The following is a 19788-nucleotide window of genomic DNA, read 5'->3' as shown; positions in this document are numbered from 1 at the left end:
TTGTATTTCTCTTCCCTTCTTTGGAATAACTGAATTGTTTTTAATGATTTGTTTCATTTCTTTCGTTGGCTCGTCATCTGCAGCTTCAGCTAAGAGTGCAGGTGTCCCTTCTCCCGGGCTTCGTGTCGTGTCGTGTGCATTTCACCTCGACATTATTTCTCACTTAGGAGTTTGCTTCGCATAGTCAAATGTCTTTTGAAGAGATGATTAATAAGAAAGTCCATTTTAGGAAAATGTATTTATTTAAAAGGCAGAGTTTCAGAGAGAGAGAGATCTTCCACCTGCTAGCTCACTCCCCAAATGGCCCCAGCAGCTACGACCGGATGATCCAAAGCCAGGGGCCCGACCAAGCAGGTGGGTCACCTTCCTACCTTGCTCTGCTTTTCCAGATGCGCCAGCAAGGAGCTGGGACTCAAACCTCTGGGAGTTCCCAGGAAGGGTGTGGCTGCTAAGCCTCCGTCTGCATCCCTTAGGGACCCCAGAGTCCCAAGGGGAGGAACGCCTCCACCCTGCCCCCATGGAAACTCTCCCTCCACAAAGCAAATCCTATTTGAGGTGGGGCGTGTGTGGCCTGAGCGCTTCTGAGGCCAGAGGGGCTGTCGTGATCCCAGGCTGCCAGCGCCAGCTTCCTGCCCGTGTAGATCCTAGCAGGCAACAAGAGATCACACATCATTGCACACACCCTGTGGCTTTTGCCCACTGCTGTCACTCTGACGGTCGTGGTGTCAGCACAGACCAGTGAACCTGGGAGCCAGGGGGCCAACGACCATACCTGGGAGAGGGTGTCTCTCTCACCTGTGTCACCGCAAGCAGGTGCACAAGGCACCGAGGGCCCCACGTGACTCATCGCACGAAGCTGGCTCCTGGCTTCCTCCAGATTTCACACATCTTTTCCCTTCGCTGATTTGCTTTTCTTCCTTTGTCACATCTTGGGTCACACCCACAAGCACCACTACCTGCCAAGACCGGCAAATCCTCCCAGCAAATCACCGACTCGGGGTTGGTCCTGGGACCCCCATCACATTGCTTCAAGTCCAGTTTCCCCACTGCTGGTGACAGAGTTCAACAACACTCTTCCTTTCGGCAAGGCATAGCTTTCGTGATGTGAGCAGATCAAACAGAGCTCACAATCAGTACACAGGGAGGCGGCCCCGTGTCAGTGTCAGCAGGCACAGCCAGCGGCCAGAGCTGACCTCCACAGGCCGTTCCAGTACCCCGGGCCAACACACAGCACGGACTCATGTGAAGGAGAAAATGCAAGGGAAATGAAGAGGAACACATAACTGGATGTGAGGCCATGCGGCTAAACCCTCGCCTTCCGTGCCAGGATCTCAGAAGGCACCAGTTCTAATCCCAGCTGCTCCACTTCCCATCCAGCTCCCTGCCTGTGGTCTGGGAAAGCAGTGGAGGACAGCCCAGAGCCCTGGGACCCTGCACCCACGTGGGAGACTCAGAAGAAGCTCCTGGCTTCAGATCAGCTCCAGCTCTGGCCGTTGTGGCCACTTGAGGAGTGAATCACTGGATGGAAGATCTTTCTGTCTCTCTCTCTCTCTCTCTCTCTCTGTATATCTGCCTTTCCAATAAAAACAAATAAATAAATCTTTAAAAACAAAACAAAACAAAAAGCCACATGATCCGGGGTTTGTGGTGCAGGGTTTAATCCACATCACATACGATTGCTGGTTTGGGGTCAGGCTGCCCAGCTTCTGATCCAGTCTCCGCTAAGGCAGCTGAAGGCGGTCCACAGGGCTAGGCCGCTGCCACATTGGAGGATGGGTGGAGCTCCCGGCTCCTGCTTGGCTTATCCCAGCCATTACAGCTAGTTAGGAAGTGAACCAGAGGATGCAAGATCTCTCTCTCTCAGTAATTCTGTGTTTTAAATAAATAAATGTATTGTTAATGTGCTAATCAGCAGTTCTCAAGACATTGGATTCCAGTCTAAGAAATATCAACTCTTCCATAATTTCCATATTAATACACCTTTGAACAGTTAACACCATTTAGTGTTCATAATTGACAATAATATTTACACCTAAAGAAAGTTGAAACAGAAAATACAGAAAATATGAAAAAAACAAGTAAGTTTCCTTAGGAGGGATAAATGGATTCAATTTTTTCTTTTAAAGATTTATTTATTTTTATTGAAAATTCAGATTTACAGAGAGAAGGAGAGAAAGCTCTTCTATCTGATGGCTCATTCCTCAAGTGGCTGCAACAGCTGGAGCTGAGCTCGTCCAAAGCCAGGACCTAGGAGCTTCCTCTAGATTGCCCACGTGGGTGCAGGGTCCTAAGGCTTTGGGCCATCTTCGACTGCTTTCCCAGGCCTCAGGCAGGAAGCTGAGTGCAACGTAGAGCAGCAGGGACATGATGCCCATATGGAATTCCTGCAAATGCAAGGCGAGGATTTAATCACAAGGCTATTGCACCGGCACAAGAATATTTATGTGTAATAAGCAACTTGCCATCTGTGGTCATTTCTCTTAAGCGGCGTTACAGAGCTTGAATGTCACTGGAAGATCTTGTGTCTAATGGGACTTGGGACGGTGAGTATTACTGGACGTTTAAGTTGTTTTCCGTCGTCACTGCCGACAGCAGGTGCGTTGTGAGTGGGGTGAGCGAGGCAGCGGGTGTGGGCAACACCACGGACCATCGAGGAGCTGCTTTCAATTCAGGCCACAACAGGGAACGCGGAGTCGCCCCGTGGCTGTGAAATGCAGAAACTCAAAGCAACTTTTCTGTTTTTCTGCATGTTTCAACTGCTTTCATGTTCTAGGGAAAAAAAAAAAGCTTTGAAACCACAAAAAGGACACATGTGGCTCCCCAGGGCCCCGTTCCACACTGGTCTGTAGGACACTCTGTTGATTGCGAGTTTTTCACAACGACTTTGATATTTTTTTAAAGTCTGACATTCAGTTATCTGTTCCTGACCTTTCGGCAGCCCTTTAAAGTCGCACACGAGACAGAGTGCCAGCGCTGTCCCTGTGGTCCTGACCCCAGGGCCCTGCCTCTATGAGGAACTGTGTATCCGCTGGCAGGATGGGCAGGGAATCACCTGGCAGGCTCTCCCCAGGGCCAGGCGCCCCTGGACGAGGGCGGGAGGCAAGACGATTCCCAATGGCCAGGTAGATCTTTCTCACTCTGTCTCTCCTTCTCTCTGTAAATCTGCCTTTCCAATGAAAAGAAGAAGAGCCTATAGAACAGGCGGCAGTACCTCTGTGTTAGAAGTCAGCGTCTGCAGTGCCAGCATCTCACAGGGTCACTGGTTTGAGTCCCGGCTGCTCCACTCCCATCCAGCTCGCTGCTCATGCATCTACCAGCCACCATGTGTCCTGGCTACCTTGTATCTGCAGAGTGAACCAGTGGAGGTTAACTTATGAGAAGCCTTATGCTACTCGGACTGTCCTTGGTGGGCATCTGGGAGTCCTAATTGCGGTGGGCTGCATGCAGGCCGGGTGCCATGGATTTGCTCACCTGGCTGGAAGGGTGTGGTCCACAGGGGAAGCTCAGAGGCTTCTCACACCTCCTCGTGGCCAATGCCCACAGTGCCCAGGGCACATTCAAACACAACTCTGCCTATAGGCCTGGACGGGTGCAGGACTCTGCATTCCCAACCAGCCCCCAGGCCCGGCCCGGCTGCCCAAGGCAGATGGATGCTTTGGAAAATGGGGCGTTAAACCCTGGGAGGGACTGGCAACTTGCATTTTGCAGGACCACTGGACAATCCCACCTTGCACTGGCATGCCATGGAATTCCTCTAACTTTGCCAGTGACTTGGTCCCAGCAGGGGAAAGAAGGCGCTGCTGGTTATGGGGGCTCACTAGGAGACCCTCAGGTAGGAACTGGGAAATGGAAACACCCCCATTTTCCCTGGCATCTCGAAAGCTTTGTTGTGGGAATGCGGCAGAGCCCTGGAATTCCCACGTGGGTGCAGGGAGGGCGCACGCATTTGGACTCTGCTTCGCTGCTTTCCCAGCTGCATTAGCAGGGAGCTGGGCCAGAAGTGGAGCTGCCGGGGCTCCACCTTGCGCCCCACTCTGAGATGCCAGAACTGCAGGTGGCAGCTCAGCTGGCTGCATCACACACTGGCCCCCGGACTCTGTGTTGCCAGGTGTGGTTTCCAGAACAACTCACAGAAGGATTCCTCCTCTTCACGCAAGACTAGATCCCGCCTTCGTTTCAAACCCCATCTCAGCCCCGCCCAGCCGCGCATGTCCAGTGCTCCTCCTACGCCCGCCGGGAACAGCTCCTTTCATTTCCTGGCCTAGAAGGTTCCGCCCCCACCACCACTTCCTGTGCAGCCTCCTTTTTGGGGGTCGAGTTCAGCCTTCCCCTGACCTGCCCCTGCGCCTGCAGCGTGGGGGTGACCGGGAAGCACCCCCTGGTTGCACTCCCCACAAGGTCACCTCCTTGCTGCGTCACTCACCCAGTCGCAGGGCTCCAGCGTTTTCCTGGTGGCTTGTGTGGGCACCAGGAGTGAAACAGGAACGAGGCATCACTGAGCTACCCGGGCTGCCAGCGACACGTGTCCTCCTGCTGAGCCCGTTGGGAAGCCCTTGGGGGAAGGTAAAGGCAGCTTTTGTCGGTGGCCCTGCCTTCCCTGTCGCCCACTCACCAGGGATGTCGGTTTGTGCAAGGCAGACCTGATGTCCTCGGGGGCACCTGTGCCCAGCAGGTGCAGAGCAGGCCTGAGGCCGCAGCTGTGTGCCTGGCTGAGGGCTGTGCCCCAGGGACTGCTGGCTGGCTGACCAAGTGCATGGATACTCTGAATGAGAGAATCAGACAGGGCCCTGAGAGCTCAACTGGCTAATCCTCTGCCTGCACATGCCAGCATCCCATTGGGTGCCGGTTTACAGGTTGGCTGCTCCACTTCCCGTCCAGCTCCCTGCTTGTGGCCCAGGAGAGCAGTCGAGGATGGCTCAAAGCCTTGGGACCCTGCACCCATGTGGGAGACCCAGAAAAAGCTCTGGGCTCCTGGCTTCAGAACGGCTCAGCTCCAGCTGATTCTCCCACTTAGGGAGTGAACCAGCGGATGGAAGATCTATATGTCTGTTTCTCTCCTCCATAAATCTACATTTCCAATAAAAACAAAGAAGCAAATAAAAATAAAAACATAAGATCTAATGCTAAGTAGGTCCTGTGCTATCTGCACCCTAAACCCAAGCCCAGGCCACGCCCAGAAACCCACATGCTGAGGCGGCTGGCGTTTACTCGCTCACTCGTCTGCTCTGCCTAGGCCATCTGCCTCTTCCATGCTGGGATGCAAGCAGGCCAGGACAGGCAGCTCATGGCCTGAGAGGGGAAGACAGTGCTGGGAGGGCCAGGGCGAGCCCAAGACGCAGCACGCTCCCTGCAGCCCATCCTGCCTGTTGGCTGCTCAGTCCTCTTGGAAACTCTGAGGACATAGGTACCCTCATCAGCCCATTTCAAGGATGGGAAAGTAAAATGATTTCCCTAAAAATCACGGGAGGCAGAATTTGAACTCAGACCTGCAGACCCGGAGCTGGAGGTTTCAACCTGCCGTTGGCGAACTTCCTTTGGAACAAAGTGGAGGAAGACTGCAGGGGTGCCTCAGCCATCAGGAATCCCCTGGCCCCTGGAGACCAGGGGGACCTTGTGACAGTGGGACCTGGCCTTGCAGTCCCTGAGCTGGACTCAGCCTCCAAGCCAAGGAGTTCAACAGACGCCTCTGTGCTGCAGAGAGGACTCCTGTCCCCACCTGTGTCCACAGGGAGAGCTGGAAACAGGGCCATGGCCAGACAGGCTACTCCGCTGCAGGCAGCAGCGCCTGGACCGAGCCCATCATGCACCCAGTGGTCTTACACCTACTGCAGTGAGACTGGGCCCCCACTTCCCAGCAGACCAGGACGCCTCCTGAAACCCTGCAGCCTCCGGGGGAGGGGACTCAGGGGGCCTGCGCCTGAGCCTGCAGCACAAGGAACTCGGGTCCAGCCAGGGAGGCAGACACACACCGCTGAGTACAGCATGGGGGTCTCTGGATAGTACCGAAGGAGAGTTCACTAAGCAGCTGTGGGTGGACAGGTGATAGTAGGCGGGCTGGTGGCCATGGGCAGGCAGGAGGCCACAGGTGGGAAGGTGGCCATGGGCAGGCAGGTGGCTGTGGGCTGGCAGGTGGCTGTGGGCACGCAGGAGGCCGTGAACAGACAGGTGGCCATGGGCAGGCAGGTGGCAGTAGGCGGGCTGGTGGCCATAGGCAAGCAGGAGGCCATGGGTGGGAAGGTAGCTGTGGGCGGGCAGGAGGCCGAGGGTGGGTGGGTGGGTGGCCATGGGCAGGCAGGTGGCCATGGGCAAGCAGGAGGCCGTGGGTGGGAAGGTAGCTGTGGGCCGGCAGGAGGCCGTGGGTGGGTGGGTGGGTGGGTGGCCATGGGCAGGCAGGTGGCAGTGGAGGTACAGGTGGCTGTAGACAGGCTGGTGGCTGTGGGCAGGCAGGTGGCTGATTGGTGAGCTGTGGTGACTGAGGCAGGCGCTAGTCAGACAGAAGAGACAATGTAATAGCCAGCACAGGCTGAGGCTGCAGCAGGCAGGCAGGAAGGCTCAGCGCGTGGAGTGTGGATGGGCAACCGTGGACATGGAGGAGACATCAGGGAGCCCCCAGCACCCACACTTGACCCCGAGGGCCCCGGGAGCTATGGACAACTGCCAAGGGAGGCAGGAGTGAGGAGCCTTGCTTCCTGTGTGGGGCGCACGGGGCAGCGGACACAGGCTGCTGGGGCTTTGGCTGTGCGCTGGCTGGCATGCTGCAGCATGAAAAGGAGTTGTCCACGGCCCCACCCCCCGGCTCTCACCATCCGATGTGTCGGGCAGGGCGGTGTGGCTGAGAATGTGGTTGCCCTGCCAGCCCAAGGGAGGCAAGGGTCGCAGGGTGGTCTCTGATGTCGTAGAAGTGGTGTCAGTTGGGTGTGTCGTCGCCCTGACACCCACAGAGGGTGCCAGGCCAATCCGTGCCTGTGGGTCCCGCTCATAGCCTGCAGGAAGGACCGAGTTCCTGTTTGCTTTTGCTGGGCCCCAGATTGGTGCACTTGAAGTTGACTCAGTTCTTCTCTAATCTCTCAGATCTGTTGCCAGAGTACCTGTCTGTACTGCCCACAGGCTCCTGCTGGCTGCCGTGGGGGCTCACGGTCCCTGCAGCCCCCACAGGGGCGCCTGTGCACAGGGGAGGGGGAACAGCGCCAGCGCCCTCCTCACCCCAGGGACATGGGCGCCTGAGGGTGGCCCAAGGCAGCTCCACTTCAGCCCTAGAGACAATCATACAGTGGCCTCCTCTGGGTGGTCCCTGTTGACTCTGCTCCAAGATGCATGCCCAGAGTATGAGAGAGAGTCTGAGGTGTCTGGAGCAGCCCTAGGTGCTTTCAGTTTTGCCCGTGACCCTAGCATGCAGTGGCCAGCAGGTGGAGCTGGTCCAAGGTAGGATTTGGCCGGATGCTGGGTTCTCCCTCATAGGCCATAGCCCCACACCATGTATGCCACTGGTAACCACAGAACTTCAACTGTTGCATCAGATTTGCATAAAATTTCTGGGTCACTGAAAACGAAGGTGAAACCCTCACCATCACTGTCACCATCGGCAGCATGGTGGATTACAGGCTGCTGGGCACCTGGGAAGTGCCCATGCCGCTGCACCGGAGCTCCAGGAAGGAAGCAGCTGGCCTGGGCGGGGGTGTGCTGCAGACTGGAAGCTGACCCCCCCAGGGACATCTCCTGGGGTCCCTGGGCCCACACACCCCTGCCCCCGCCAGGTTGATGGGCTGAAATCCGCCACGTGACGCCATGAGGAGGGACTTCAGTGAAGTGCTCCAGGGCCGAGGTACGGCCTCACGTGGGATGAGTGTCCCTGGTGTGGAAGGTCCAGCCAGGTCAGCACCTGCACCCTCTTCCTGCCCAGCAAGGGTCCCCGCCAGGCGCCAGAACCTGAGCTCAAACCCTCAGCTTCCAGAACACAGAGAAAGTGCTTCCTGCTGTCCATGCCACCTGCCCGCTGGGAGTGTTCAGGAGGAACATTCGGGAACATTCTTTCTGGCTTCCTTCTGAACAGCTCTGTTGAGTGGCAATGAACTGGCTGCTTGCCTGCACCTTGTGGCCTCACACCTCTTGCTCCCTGCGGAGAGGAGAGCTCACCAGGCCTGGCCAGACTGACCTGGACAGGAAGGGCAGGTGCACAAACGTCGTGCGCTTGAGGGGGAGGTGGTATTGACGCCGTTCTGTGTCCTCAAGAGCCTGGCTGTGGCTCCAGTGCAGGCGGCTCTCCGGAACGGGGTGGGGGTAAGGGAGACATCCAGCACCTAGCAGGGCACACAGCGTCGGGGAGAGCAGTGGGCTGGAGAGGAAGGGCCGGGAATGGTCTTCTCGTCCCCCGGGACCTTCACTCCCAGGGCCTTCGGCGGCCATAGGGAGAACCCAGAGGGAGACACTGGGCCCTTCCTTCTTCCTTCCTTCCTTCCTTCCTTCCTTCCTTCCTTCCTTCCTTCCTTCCTTCCTTCCTCCCTCCCTTCCTTCTTCCCTCCCTTCCTTCCTTCCCTTCTCTCAGCTGCCCCTTACCCCAGGGGCATGAGGGCGACCCCGGCAAGGAGATGCTGGGATCACTGGAAGCCACTGACATGCCGTGCAGGTGACCAGCAAGGTTCGTCCTTCCCCTGGGGCCACATTCCAGAAGGTGATTCTTGAGGGAAACGCCTCCGCGACCTCAGGAATGCACAGGGGCAGATGCAGAGGACGTTCAAAGTCACACGGGGACAAGGTGACATCAGTGGAACTGGGGAAAAACAAGACCGCGCAGTAACTCCATGTGGGTGCTGCTCCACGAGGAACTATTCTGCTTAAGATTGCGTTGTTCACTGGCAAGGCCAAGTTACAGCCAGAAAAGGAGAGAGAAATTGACATTGCCATCTGCTGGCCACAGTGGGTCAGGCTGAAGCCAGGAGCCAGGAGCTTCTTCTGAGTCTCCCACACGGGTGCAGAGGCATGAGCTCCTGAATTCTAGCTTCTGCCTGGCCCAGCTCTGGCTGGTGCAGCCACTTGAAGGGTCCTTCTCTTTCATTTTGATTTCCAATATATGTATTAATAGCACCAAGTGGAACTTTAGACCAGAACACAGGTAATGCATTTGTTACAAAGGAGGAGAATCGCTTTCCCTCGTCTGGCAAGGTTAGCCAGGCTGGGCTTCCCTCCAGCACGGCCACTAGCAGGGAAAGCCCACAAGTCCCGCCCGGTCACCCTGCGGTGATGCTGGTGGGGGGTGGGCCACAACAGCAGGTCCTGGGCACGGTGGGTGCCTTAGAGTGCTTTTGGGCCAGGCTCACGCATGCTCCCCCGCCTCCAGGCTGACACCCCAGGCGAGGAGGCCACTGCCTGCAGTTGGAGGAGGGTGCAGGCCTGCTTTGGGAGCCCTTGTCACCTGGAGGTGTCTGTCCCTGAGGCTGGTTCTAGCCCTGGGTCCAGGCCACCACCCCCAGGCAATCCTACGTCTTACCCAAGCCACTAGCAGCTGACCCAGGGGCTGCCATCTGGGTCACGTTCCTCAGCCCACACTAGGTGGGCAGAGTCCAGTCCGAGGGTGAGCTGCCCAGGTGCCCAGGGCAGGCTCTTGGCAGCCCAGGCTGGCAGGCTCTGCCTCATTGCATGACTCAGGGTCCTGGACAGACAGGTTGTGGCCCAGGGACAGTGGCAGTGGGTGGTAGATGCGGGGATGTGGACTTGTAGGTGTGTGGGAGACGGCAGGTCCTTCTCTGAAATGATGCTGACCACTGGGAAATTATCAGGCTGGTTACCCAATTGCCTGCCTGTCTCCACGGCAGGTACAAAGGCTCAGAGAAGGCCTGGAGCCTTGCAGACCCCATAGGGCCTGCACTTCACTGTATTTTTAAAATTTTTTTAAAGATTTACTTATTTTTATTGGAAAGGCAAATATACAGAGAGGAAATTCTTCCGTCTGATGGTTCACTCTTCAAGCAGCCGCAACAGCTGGAGCTGAGCCTATCCGAAGCCAGGAGCCAGGAACTTCTTCCTGGTCTCCCACGCGAATGCAGGGTCCGAAGGCTTTGGGCCATCCTAGACTACTTTCCCAGGCCACAAGCAGGGAGCTGAACGGGAAGTGGGGCAGCCGGAATTAGAACTGGCGCCCATATGGAATCCTGGCACGTTCAAGGCGAGGACTTTAACCACTACGTTATCGCACCGGGTCCACTGCTTTTTTTTTTTTTTTTTTTTTAAATAGAACTTGTTTGCAGAAGCTGTCTGCAAATTGAGGTTCACCGGTCGCGGGGCAGGGAAGAGGGGGCACCTCTGGTAGAGGGGGGCCAGCTCAAGACACGGTCACTGTGAGTGGGTCTGGAGGGGAAGGGGCGGCTGGCTCGTGCTGTACTCACCTCCTCCAGGGATGCTGCAACCTCTGGTTGCAGTGAGGATTGATAAACCCCGGACCAGATCACTGGAATTCTAGGCCCTGACAGGGAGATGGATGTGTCCAGGGGGGACCAGGTTGTGTCTGCTTTGGCCAGTTCGCAGCACCAAGGCCTCAGGCACAACAGGAAACACCCCCAGACTGGCCGCTGCACTGTGGAAATGACCTCTGGAGGCCTGAGCCCAGTGTCTCCCCTCCCCCGTCACTGCTGAGCCAGGCTTAAAAGCCCTTGGCTAAAGAGAATTCTCAGAACATCTTCCTGTAAGTGCCACCGAGCTGAGCTGTGCGAGTGGCTGTCGCAGGGCACCAGGCTCCAAGAGGCTGGATCCTGCCGGTCTCAGTAATTGTGGGGGCTGGGTCCTTTTCCACATAGGGACAAATCGAACACATCCTCAGTAACACCCACACCCTGCCATTTTCTTTCCCTTCTAGAAACTTCACATAAACTGGACATGTAAGAGAAGCTCTCAGGATGCGGGAACAGCACCCATGAGAATATCTGGCGAGGTGGGGCTTTGGGCCATGAGTAAGCGCACGGTGCTGCAGCAAGGCCAGGAAAGGGCACCCTACCTACACACCCCTTAGGGTAACTCGGCAGACAGCCTCAGGGAGCAGTGCCCCCTCCAAGCCAAGAGCCTGCAGAGTGTAAGCTGAGTCAGGCCTTCCTGCCAACTGATGGCAGACAGGGGCCGGCTGTCCCTGCTGTGTCCTGTGGGCTGCTGGGGTGTGTGTGTGAGAGAAAGAGGGTTTAGTTCTACCTGCTACTGCATAAACAACGTTCTCCCCACGCCAGCCCTGCACCCCTGTGAGGGCCATGGCGTGTCCTCAACCACAGAGCCTTCCTTGGTCAGCGATTAGCAACACGCTCGTGCTGCAGAGTCCAGCGGAGCACCCCACACATCTGAGCGCTCGCAGGGGACTGGCTCCCTGGCCAGAGCTGCCCACAGCATCCTGGAGCCAGAGGGAGCTGCTGTGCAGGGAGGAGGTCAGCTTAGGGTTAGGGACCCGCATGGTCGGCCAGGGGGCTCCTGCTTCTGCAGCCACAGTGCCCTATGCAGCCGGCTAGGAAGTAGCCGGTTCTGGTTCTTTTTCACAGATTCAGTTCTTGTAGCAGGTCCTGGCTGTGCCAGCGTGGGCCTGCATGCCTGCCAGAGTTCTCCGCACACAAGCAAATATTGACCTTGTCTTTGCAAAAAAAAAAAAAAAAAAAAAAAAAAAACACGGCAGGGGTGACACCTGCCAAGCCATGGGCGGCTGCTGTTTACCGGAGTGACAAGCCTGTCAACAAGGCAGTGGGGTGAACATGTGTTGCCTCCAAGACACGTCTGCAGGAACGCGACCGGTGCAGCCAGTTGCACTGGATAGGAGGCTCCGCCCAGGGAGCCCGGCTGGGCCGCCACGTGTGCCCTCAGAAGTTACTGGCATTATCCTGGCAAGGGGACCAGCATGGTTTGAATGATTGCTGGGCTGTGCGTCAGGACACCAAGGGAGTCTCCTCCAGTTAAGGAGACTGGAGACCTGGATTCCCCAACGCTCAGAGATCTCCGGAGGGCTGAGTGGACGACGAGGGTCTGGGGACGGGGGCCCTTGTCCAGAAGCAGCCCTACCCTGCACCAGCCACCCTGTCCATCCTCTTACTCACCAAGCTGGGCACCTCCTCCTCCTCTAGGGAAGCCAGGGCCCAGAGGAGTCTCTGCTGATGTGCCCAACACCCACCTGCACACCCCTGCTCGGGCTAAGGCCAAGGGCATGCTATGTCAGAGACAAACACACACACAACACAGCTGTGCCCTCTTCCCTTCCCCCCTCCCGCCCTCCCCACCACAGGCTTGCTCTCCCCTCTCCCCTGCTGAGGCCTGGCATGCCAGCTGGAGGCTCCTGGGACCCTTCCTGAGATGGGTGGTTGTGTGCAAGGCAAGGTCAGGCGTCTGTCACACACACCTACTACATGTCATTACACACGCCATACACACCACACAGCCACCAGACGACATTCCACACACACTGCAGAATATGTCACACATCCACCACACACACCACGTACCATGCACATCTGTCACACACTGCATGATAGAACACCACTCTAGCAGGGGGTCGCTGCGGACCCCTCAGAGGCGAGCCAGAGGCCATCTGTGAGGCCGTGGATTTCCAGGGACTTTCCAAGGACTTAACCCCAGACCTGCTGGCGCTGCCTGGCGGGAGGTTGCCTAGGACTCTCCTTCAGACTGCCTGGTCCACACGCAAATCCACTCGCACATACACTCAGCTGCGTGTTACCGCAGATGCAGACACTCAAGCACACGTGCACACACGCACGCAGGTTGTGCCCTGCGGCCCCACAGCCGTCCCGGAGATCAGGCTGGTTCAGCGCCCACAGCCGCGCCCCTGCCGCGTCCCCACGCCGGGCCTGTCCGCGCGCGCGGGGCAGAAGCCCGATCGCCGCGCCCCGGGGTAATCGCAGCACCGGGCGTGCGGTGCGCGCACGTGGAAGGCCAGGGGCCAGGCCTGGAGCGGGAAGGGCGGCGGGGCCTTTAAGGGGCGGAGGCGCGGGTGGCGAGGGCGGGTCCCGGAGCGCGGGGCCGCCCGGGCGCCCGCCCCTCGCGCCCCGCCCCGCGGCCCGCGCCTCTTGCGGCCACTGCTGGGCCGCGGGCGGGACGCCCGGGGCGGCGCGCCCAGGAGGAAACGCGTCCCGGCCGCGGTCCCGGGAGCTGGCAGACGCCGGAGTCGGGAGCGCCGGCCACGGGATCATCTCGCACGCATCCCCAGGTGTGCGGGCTCCCGGCGCTCTCCCGCACGCTGTGGCCACCGTGCGCCCGCCGGCATTTCCTCTCCCTCTGGCTCTCCCGGCCTCCAGCCTCTGGATCCTGCGCGCCGCGCCCCCTCCACGCCCCCTCCAGCTCCGGGACGGCCGCCAGCGGATGTCCTGAGCTCGCCCCTCTCTAGCTGTGCGCGTCCCGGCCGGCCCCGGAGCTGCTCGGAGAAGTCGGGACCGGGCGGGGCATGCGCCATCACTATGGCCCGGCTGGGCTCGTGGCTCGGTGAGGTGCAGTGGCTGGTCTTGGTGTCGCTTTTCGTCGCGGCCCTGGTCACGGTGGGACTGTACCTGGCGCAGTGGGCGCTGGCGCGGGCACGCCCTGCATCCAGGCGGCGGGCGGAGGCAGCAGTGGCTGCGGAGCCTGGCGAGGCGCAGCGCCCGGAGCCCGACGCGTTGCTCTCCTGGATCCTGACGTTGAGCAGCTGGAGACGCCAGTGGCAAACGGCCTGGGTGACCGCCCTGAACGCCGAGGCCCAGAGGAAAGGGGTGAGTTCCCGAAGCCCAGGCTGGCGGGAGGGAGCGTCGGGGGCGCCTGGCTTTCTGGAGGCGTGGCCACCGCTCTCATCCTGAGGGAGCATCCTTGAAAGTTGGGAGGGCACTCGGTGGGGAGCCCGGACTGCAAACCTCTGAGTGCATCCCCAGGCTCCAGGCTGCCCGGGACAGCTTGGCTGTTCGCAGGTCCCTGTGAGAGGGTCCCCGGGGCCGGGTCACTTTGTACCTGCTGGACTGCAGGACCAAGCTGAGAAGGGTGTGCGTGGGACCCACCGCTGACCTGGCCCTTGGTGGCTGTCTGTGGTGCTCAACCTTGGCGTTGTGGCTTGGTGCTGTGGTCTTGGCACCCACGGCCATGGAATGAAAAAGCGAAAGAGCACAGTGTGTAAACCAACATAAATCTGGCAGCTTGAGAGGCTTCCCTCCCAGGAGTAACCCTGCCTTCAAGGTCAGCTCGTTGACCCGCGTCCGCATTGGCCTTGGAGCCTTGGCTGGGGACCCCCTCAACTGCACAGATGATGGGGAGGAGGGGCGGCCAGCGGGCTGGGGCAAGCAGCCCTTGCTCTCCCCAGAGCAAGCAGATTTTGCTGTATCTGACCCCTAATTGACCTGATGTCACAGGCCTGCATTTTGGCACTGAACTTGCCACAGGCTGATGGCTTGAGCCTTGCCACAGACTCCCTTGCAGGATGGGAGCTGCTGGGGGGCGTGGTGCCGCCCCCCCCCCACGCCAGGCTGGGCCTCCTGTCCACAAGCCCAGCTCCCTGCGTTTTGGGGGTGGTCCCCATCTCCCCGCTTCTGCTCTTTCGCCTGACACTTCTTGATGGTCTCCCCCCCAAAATGCCACTCCTTTGCTTCAATGCTTCCCAGTTGCCCCAAGTCTAGAAGGACGAGACAGAAAGGGAAGGAAGGCCCTCCTCTCTGGCTAAGTTTGGGGTTGGGGTCAAGTTCAGTCAAGTATCAAGGGTCTGTGTGGGGGCCAGAAGGGTGATGGATGCAGTGGTTAGAGGCAGAGCCCAGCCAGGCTGCTTTTGGGGTCACGCCTTGCAGTCCTGGACCCAAACGTGCTCTGAGCTCTGCCTGGTAGAGGCCGTCATGGTCATGGTTCAAGTCCAAAGTGAGACCCTGTGTGGGCTGGCTCCGGGTGGTGTCACTGGGAGAGGAGCATGTCTTGTTGCACCTGCTGGGTTAGAATTCAAATGGAGGCTTTTGTGGGCGATGGAATTTGGGGTAACCCAGCTCCCTACTCTCCGGGAGTCCGTGGCCATCCTGTCGGTGACAGCAGGGAGCATGTGGGTGAGCAGGTGTGTGTGTTTGTGTTCCTGGGTGCCCGGGCAGCAGCTGCCCTTCCTCTCGGCCCTCCCCCACCCCCAGGCCCACTAATCCTGGATTAAGGCTGATGGCTGCAGGCCTGGAGAGTCCAGCTCATGGCCCTGCCCCCACCCTGTCCTGGCCAGTGAGGAGCCAGGCGACCCTGCTGATCTATTTCCAGCATCTTCCTTGACATGCGATGCTTCCTGTCCAGAGGAGACCCCTCCAGGCCTCCGTGCCCTCCCAGCTTTGCCTTTTTAACATGCAAAGAGACCCTGAGCTCTTCTTGCCAGTCTTCCTCCTCCAAAGGGGAGCCCCCGGCCCAGGCTCAACCCGCGGACTGGCCTGTCTTGGTCCTTCTCTGGCTACAGCCATGCCCCCTGCAGAAATACGTTGCTTTTGTTTTTGTTTTAAGATTTATTTATTTTTATTGGAAAGGCAGATTTTCAGAGAGAAGGAGTGACAAAGATTTTCTCTGTGCTGGTTTACTCCCCAAGTGGCCACAACAGCCGCAGCTGAGCTGATTCGAAGCCAAGGAGCCAGGAGCTTCTTCCAGGTCTCCCATGTGGGTGCAGGGTACCCAAAACTTGGGCAATTCTTTGCTGCTTTCCCAGGCCATTAACAGGGAGTTGGATCAAAAGTGGATCTTCTGGAACCTGAACTGGGATGCCAGCATTGCAGGCAGAGACTTAGCCTACTAGACCATGACACTAGCCCCTTCCGAAAAGTGTTTGAGGTTCCATCCTGGCGTTAAGTTATACAGGACCAGGTATTGCTCAGACACAAGGGGAAGTCATGGTTGATCTGAGGTCGGACACAGGGCACTGGGAATCACCCGGGAGCTGGGCAGTGCTGGGTGTGCCTACTGCCTGCCACCTGCCCACTGCTAAGCAGGGGTATGTGAGCACTCTGGAATTTTCCCAGGTTCCTCAGGCACTTCCCCTGGGTGGAGAAGGACCTGTGCGAAGATGCCAGCCCCAAGCTTGCTCTCTGGCAGAGCCCCTTGCCCCGCAGCACCTTCACGTGATGGTTTGACCTCTGGCTCCCGCACCTGCACAGTGGCCACTCCGGCTGCTCCTGCCCGGCTGCCCGTCAGCCCGGCTTTCCCTGTTGCTGGCCTACTTGGAGGGGAACATTTGCAAAACATGTGTGACTATAACTTGTCATGCCACCCACCTTGGGGTGTGGAGAGAGCTGTCGCCATCATCACAGCTTCACCGACTCTGGGTGCTGGCAGCCATGCAGCCCCGTGCCAGCAGCAGCCCTGAGCCTGGAGCTGGCATCGCGTTCTTGGGGCCTGCCAGACAAAGCCCTCTGCCACATCATAAGGTCCCCGCCAACCCCGTTGGCTGCTGGCTCTTCCTTGGCCTAAGCCCGGATTCTAAGTGCAGATGATCGATGCTGTTGGGTGTTTTTGGCGTCGTTGTTTGAAAAGAGCTGCTCTGTTGGGGCTGGCACTGTGGTGCAGCACGTTAAGCCTCCGATTGTGTGTAAGTATCCCAGATGGGCGCAGGTTGGAATCTCAGCTGCTCCACTGTCTATCCAGCTCCCTGCCTGTGGCCTGGGAAAGCAGTGGAGGACGGCCCAAAACCTTGGACCCTGCACCCACATGGGAGACCTGGAAGAAGCTCCTGGCTCCTAGTTTTGGATCAGCTCAGCTTCAGCCATTGCGGCCATTCGGGGAGTGAATGAGCAGGCAGATCTCTCTCCCCTCTCTTTCTCTGTAACAATGTTTTTCAAATACAATTTTTTTAAAAGGATGCTATGTGTACTAGAACGTGTTGTGGACAGCCCTGACGTGTGTACCTGTGTCCAGCTACAGATAAACGTGGGGGCCGCCAACCCCGCCTCCGTGGAGCACTTAACTCCTTTCTCCTGTTTCGCACCTCCAAGTTTTTAAAATGTGATTTATTTCTTTGTTGGAAAGGCAGAGAGTATGAGAGTCCCTCCATGTCCTGGCAGTGGCCAGAGCTGGGTCACAGCTGAGGCTGGGGGTCAAGGGCAGCGTTCATCCCCGTGGCTTTTAGGAGCCCAGTTACCTGAGCCACCGCCGTCACCGCTGCCTCCCAGGTCTGCAGTACAAGGAGCCGGGCTGGAGCCCGGGCCCCGGGATGGCGGGTGGGCCTCCCACATGCCCAGCTAAGTGCCCGCTCCAGGTGGGTCTCGGCTCACAGGTCCCCAATCCAGCTGCTCTGTGATAATGCTAACTTAGCGCCACGCCAGTGGCTGCTTGGTGCACGTGACGGGGACCAGGGGAAGCAGGGCCAGCCGGGAGGAGAAGGCAGGGGCCCGAACATGGCAGCCCAGGGCCCAGCCGTGGGTACACTTGCTGCTGCCGTGTGCCTGCTGTGCCAGCCGGGCCCTTGCAGCTGTCGAGGCTCAGTCCTGAAAGCAAAGTCCTCACAGTTGACACGGCAGTCACGTGGCCCCACGGGGGATGAGTCAGCAAAGCGGGCTGCTTGCATCAAGTGTCCTTATTTATTAACGCATTGATCTCTGCAGTAAAGATTGGTGTGTTTTGAAAGCATTATGGAAGGAGAGAGAGGGTCTATCCACTCCCCAGATGGCAGAAACAGCCAGCACCTGGGTCAGGCTGAAGCCAGGAGCCAGGAGCTTCTTCTAGGTCTCCCACATGGGTGCAGGGGCCCAAGCCCTTGGGCTGTCCTCTGCTGCTTTGCCAGGTGCATTAGTAGCCAGCTGGATGGGAAGTAGAGCAATCGGGACTTGAACCAATGCCCCGGGATGCGATGGTGGTGTCCCAGGAGGTGGCTTAACGTGCTGCACTCAGTCCCAATGTCTACTCTTTCATCGAGCCCCTGGGTAGCGGGGTTGGGACACACTCCTCCGGCCGCCCTTCTATCTCCTCCTCACTGACCACTGCCTCCCTCAGCGCGTCTGGTCTGCCCGTGGCTTCCGCGGCATCTGCTCAGGGCTGGCTCTCTGTTCCTGCTGACTGGTCGCCCCACCGCAGGCCGCAGCCACCGCCTCTCCACCAGTCAGGTCGGGTGTACTGTGCCCCACGGGGCAGGATACTACTGCTGCTTCCTTCAGGGCACCCTGGCCGCCGTGTGGCAGTCACAGGCCCTCCACTGGCCGTCAGCTGGGGACCTCGTCAGGCCTGTCACCAACTCCACCCCCATCCACAGCCCCGTTTGTGCACCTCGCTCGCTCTCTGTCTCTGTGTCTCCGTCTCTCGTACTCTGTCCTATGAACACCTGTATGCATCTCTCTCTGACTCACTTGCTCGCTCGTGCTCTGCCCTACAAGCACCTGTGTGCACTTCTCTCTCTCTCTGCCCTATGAGCACCTGTGTGCACCTTGCTCTCTCTGTTCCCCTGGTACCATGACTGTGAGCTGATGCCTTGAATCGGGTCCCATGGCGCAGTTAGCTTCCCATGCCTTGGTTTTTTCTCACCAGCAGGGACTGTGTAGTCGTTAGGGTGCAGGCGACATTCCACTAGATTCTTGGACAGCCAATTGGACTGTCTCACCTGCTCCTGGTGGCATCTCCAGAACTAATGCTTTCCCTAGGAAGCTCTATGGGTCTTCCTCCTCCATGCGTGGGCGTCCTCGCCATTGCCTCCTTCTTGGGAGAGGCTCTACCTCGGCAAGCACGCTCTGTGTGTTTCTTGGTGCCGGGGGACGGCAGTCTGCCGCCAGTTCCTCCGTCACAGCTCCATTGTCTTTGGATGAGCTGTGACCTGTAGGCTCTGAGCGTCCTGAGTCTCCCGTAGCTGACTGTGTGCACAAAAGCGCAAAGCCCATCGGTGGTGCCCAGTGGGCATCTGTTGCCTCGGGCACCTGGGGCACATTTTCCCAGGGACAGGATCCCTGCTGTGGAGGTTCGGCCACAACATGAGTTGGCACAGTGCCACAAGCTCGTGCTGCAGATGTGCTGGGTGGAACCCACGAGCCAGGCGGCCTGCCCAGGCAGACACGTGGCTCCTTGCGTTCTTGTGGTTTGAGCTTTCCCAGGATTCTTTACCTGGCTCGTGGCAAGTACTTGCACCCACACCAGTCTTAGGGAGAGGGAGCGATGGCCTCCCCATCCTTATTTTCATTTCATACTTACTTTTGAAAAATGTTATTTACTGATTTGATGGAGATCTTCCACCTTCTAGTTCACTCCCCGGATGACTATAGTGACCATAGCTGAGCTAACCCACAGCCAGGAGCCAGGAGCTTCCTCTAGGTCTCCCACACGGCTGCAGGGGCCCAGGCACTTGCACATCTTCCACTGCTTTCCCAGGAGCATTAGCAGGGAGCTGGCTCCAAAGTGGAGCAACCAGGACTCGAACCAGCATCCGTCTCTGAGGCTGTGGCTTTTCCCACTGCGACACAGCACTGGCCCCTCTACTTAATGCTTCTAATGAACAATGTGTTTGCTTTGTGAGAGGACCCAGGGGCATTGCAGTGCCCAGCCAGGGTTGGTCACGGATGTCACTCAGGTGGTCCCCCAGAGCAGGGGCCAAAAGCTGCAGAGCGCGTGTTTTCCGGGGTGGGGGGCAGTGTCTTGCTGGAGCCCCACTGTGCTGCAAGTGCGCGTCAGTGCCGGCCAGCTGCTGCTTGCAGGGCAGTGGCATGGGTGTGAGCTCCAGCCTGGCTCCTGGGACCCTGATTTCATCCTTCCCTAGAATGAGGTGTCATTCTCCCTGGCTGCGTGATGGGGAGTGAGGTCAATGTTGCTGGAACAGGGTGTGGCTACAAGCTTGTTGCCTTTTTCTCGGTCACTGGGAATTCTTAAGACCTTACTACA

General features: G+C 58.4%; 1 protein-coding gene and 1 long non-coding RNA gene across 2 annotated transcripts in view; one reads left to right on the top strand and one right to left on the bottom strand.

The window, feature by feature from the left end:
• Nucleotides 1-2447: 2447 nt before the first annotated feature.
• On the bottom strand, nt 2448-6832 carry LOC121160626. The gene is made up of 4 exons (XR_005884565.1): nt 6804-6832; nt 4424-4552; nt 3212-3344; nt 2448-2769 (listed from the first exon to the last, which is right to left on the bottom strand). It is a non-coding gene; the product is annotated as an uncharacterized LOC121160626 (long non-coding RNA).
• A 953-nt stretch (nt 6833-7785) lies between these two features.
• Nucleotides 7786-19788, top strand: part of C2CD2 (C2 calcium dependent domain containing 2) — a 47698-nt gene continuing 35695 nt past the window's right edge. Inside the window, exons 1-3 of the mRNA XM_040986602.1 lie at nt 7786-7822; nt 8249-8277; nt 12876-13715. Coding sequence (XP_040842536.1) covers nt 7786-7822; nt 8249-8277; nt 12876-13715 — 906 coding nt within the window. The remainder of the gene's footprint in view (nt 7823-8248; nt 8278-12875; nt 13716-19788) is intronic.

This window comes from Ochotona curzoniae, unplaced genomic scaffold (genome assembly GCF_017591425.1).
Source record: "Ochotona curzoniae isolate NIBS_2020 unplaced genomic scaffold, NIBS_Ocur_1.0 contig_4516, whole genome shotgun sequence".
Taxonomy (NCBI): Eukaryota; Metazoa; Chordata; class Mammalia; order Lagomorpha; family Ochotonidae; genus Ochotona; species Ochotona curzoniae.
The sequence above is the reverse complement of the archived record's forward strand: the minus strand, read 5'-3'. Positions and strand labels throughout refer to the sequence as shown.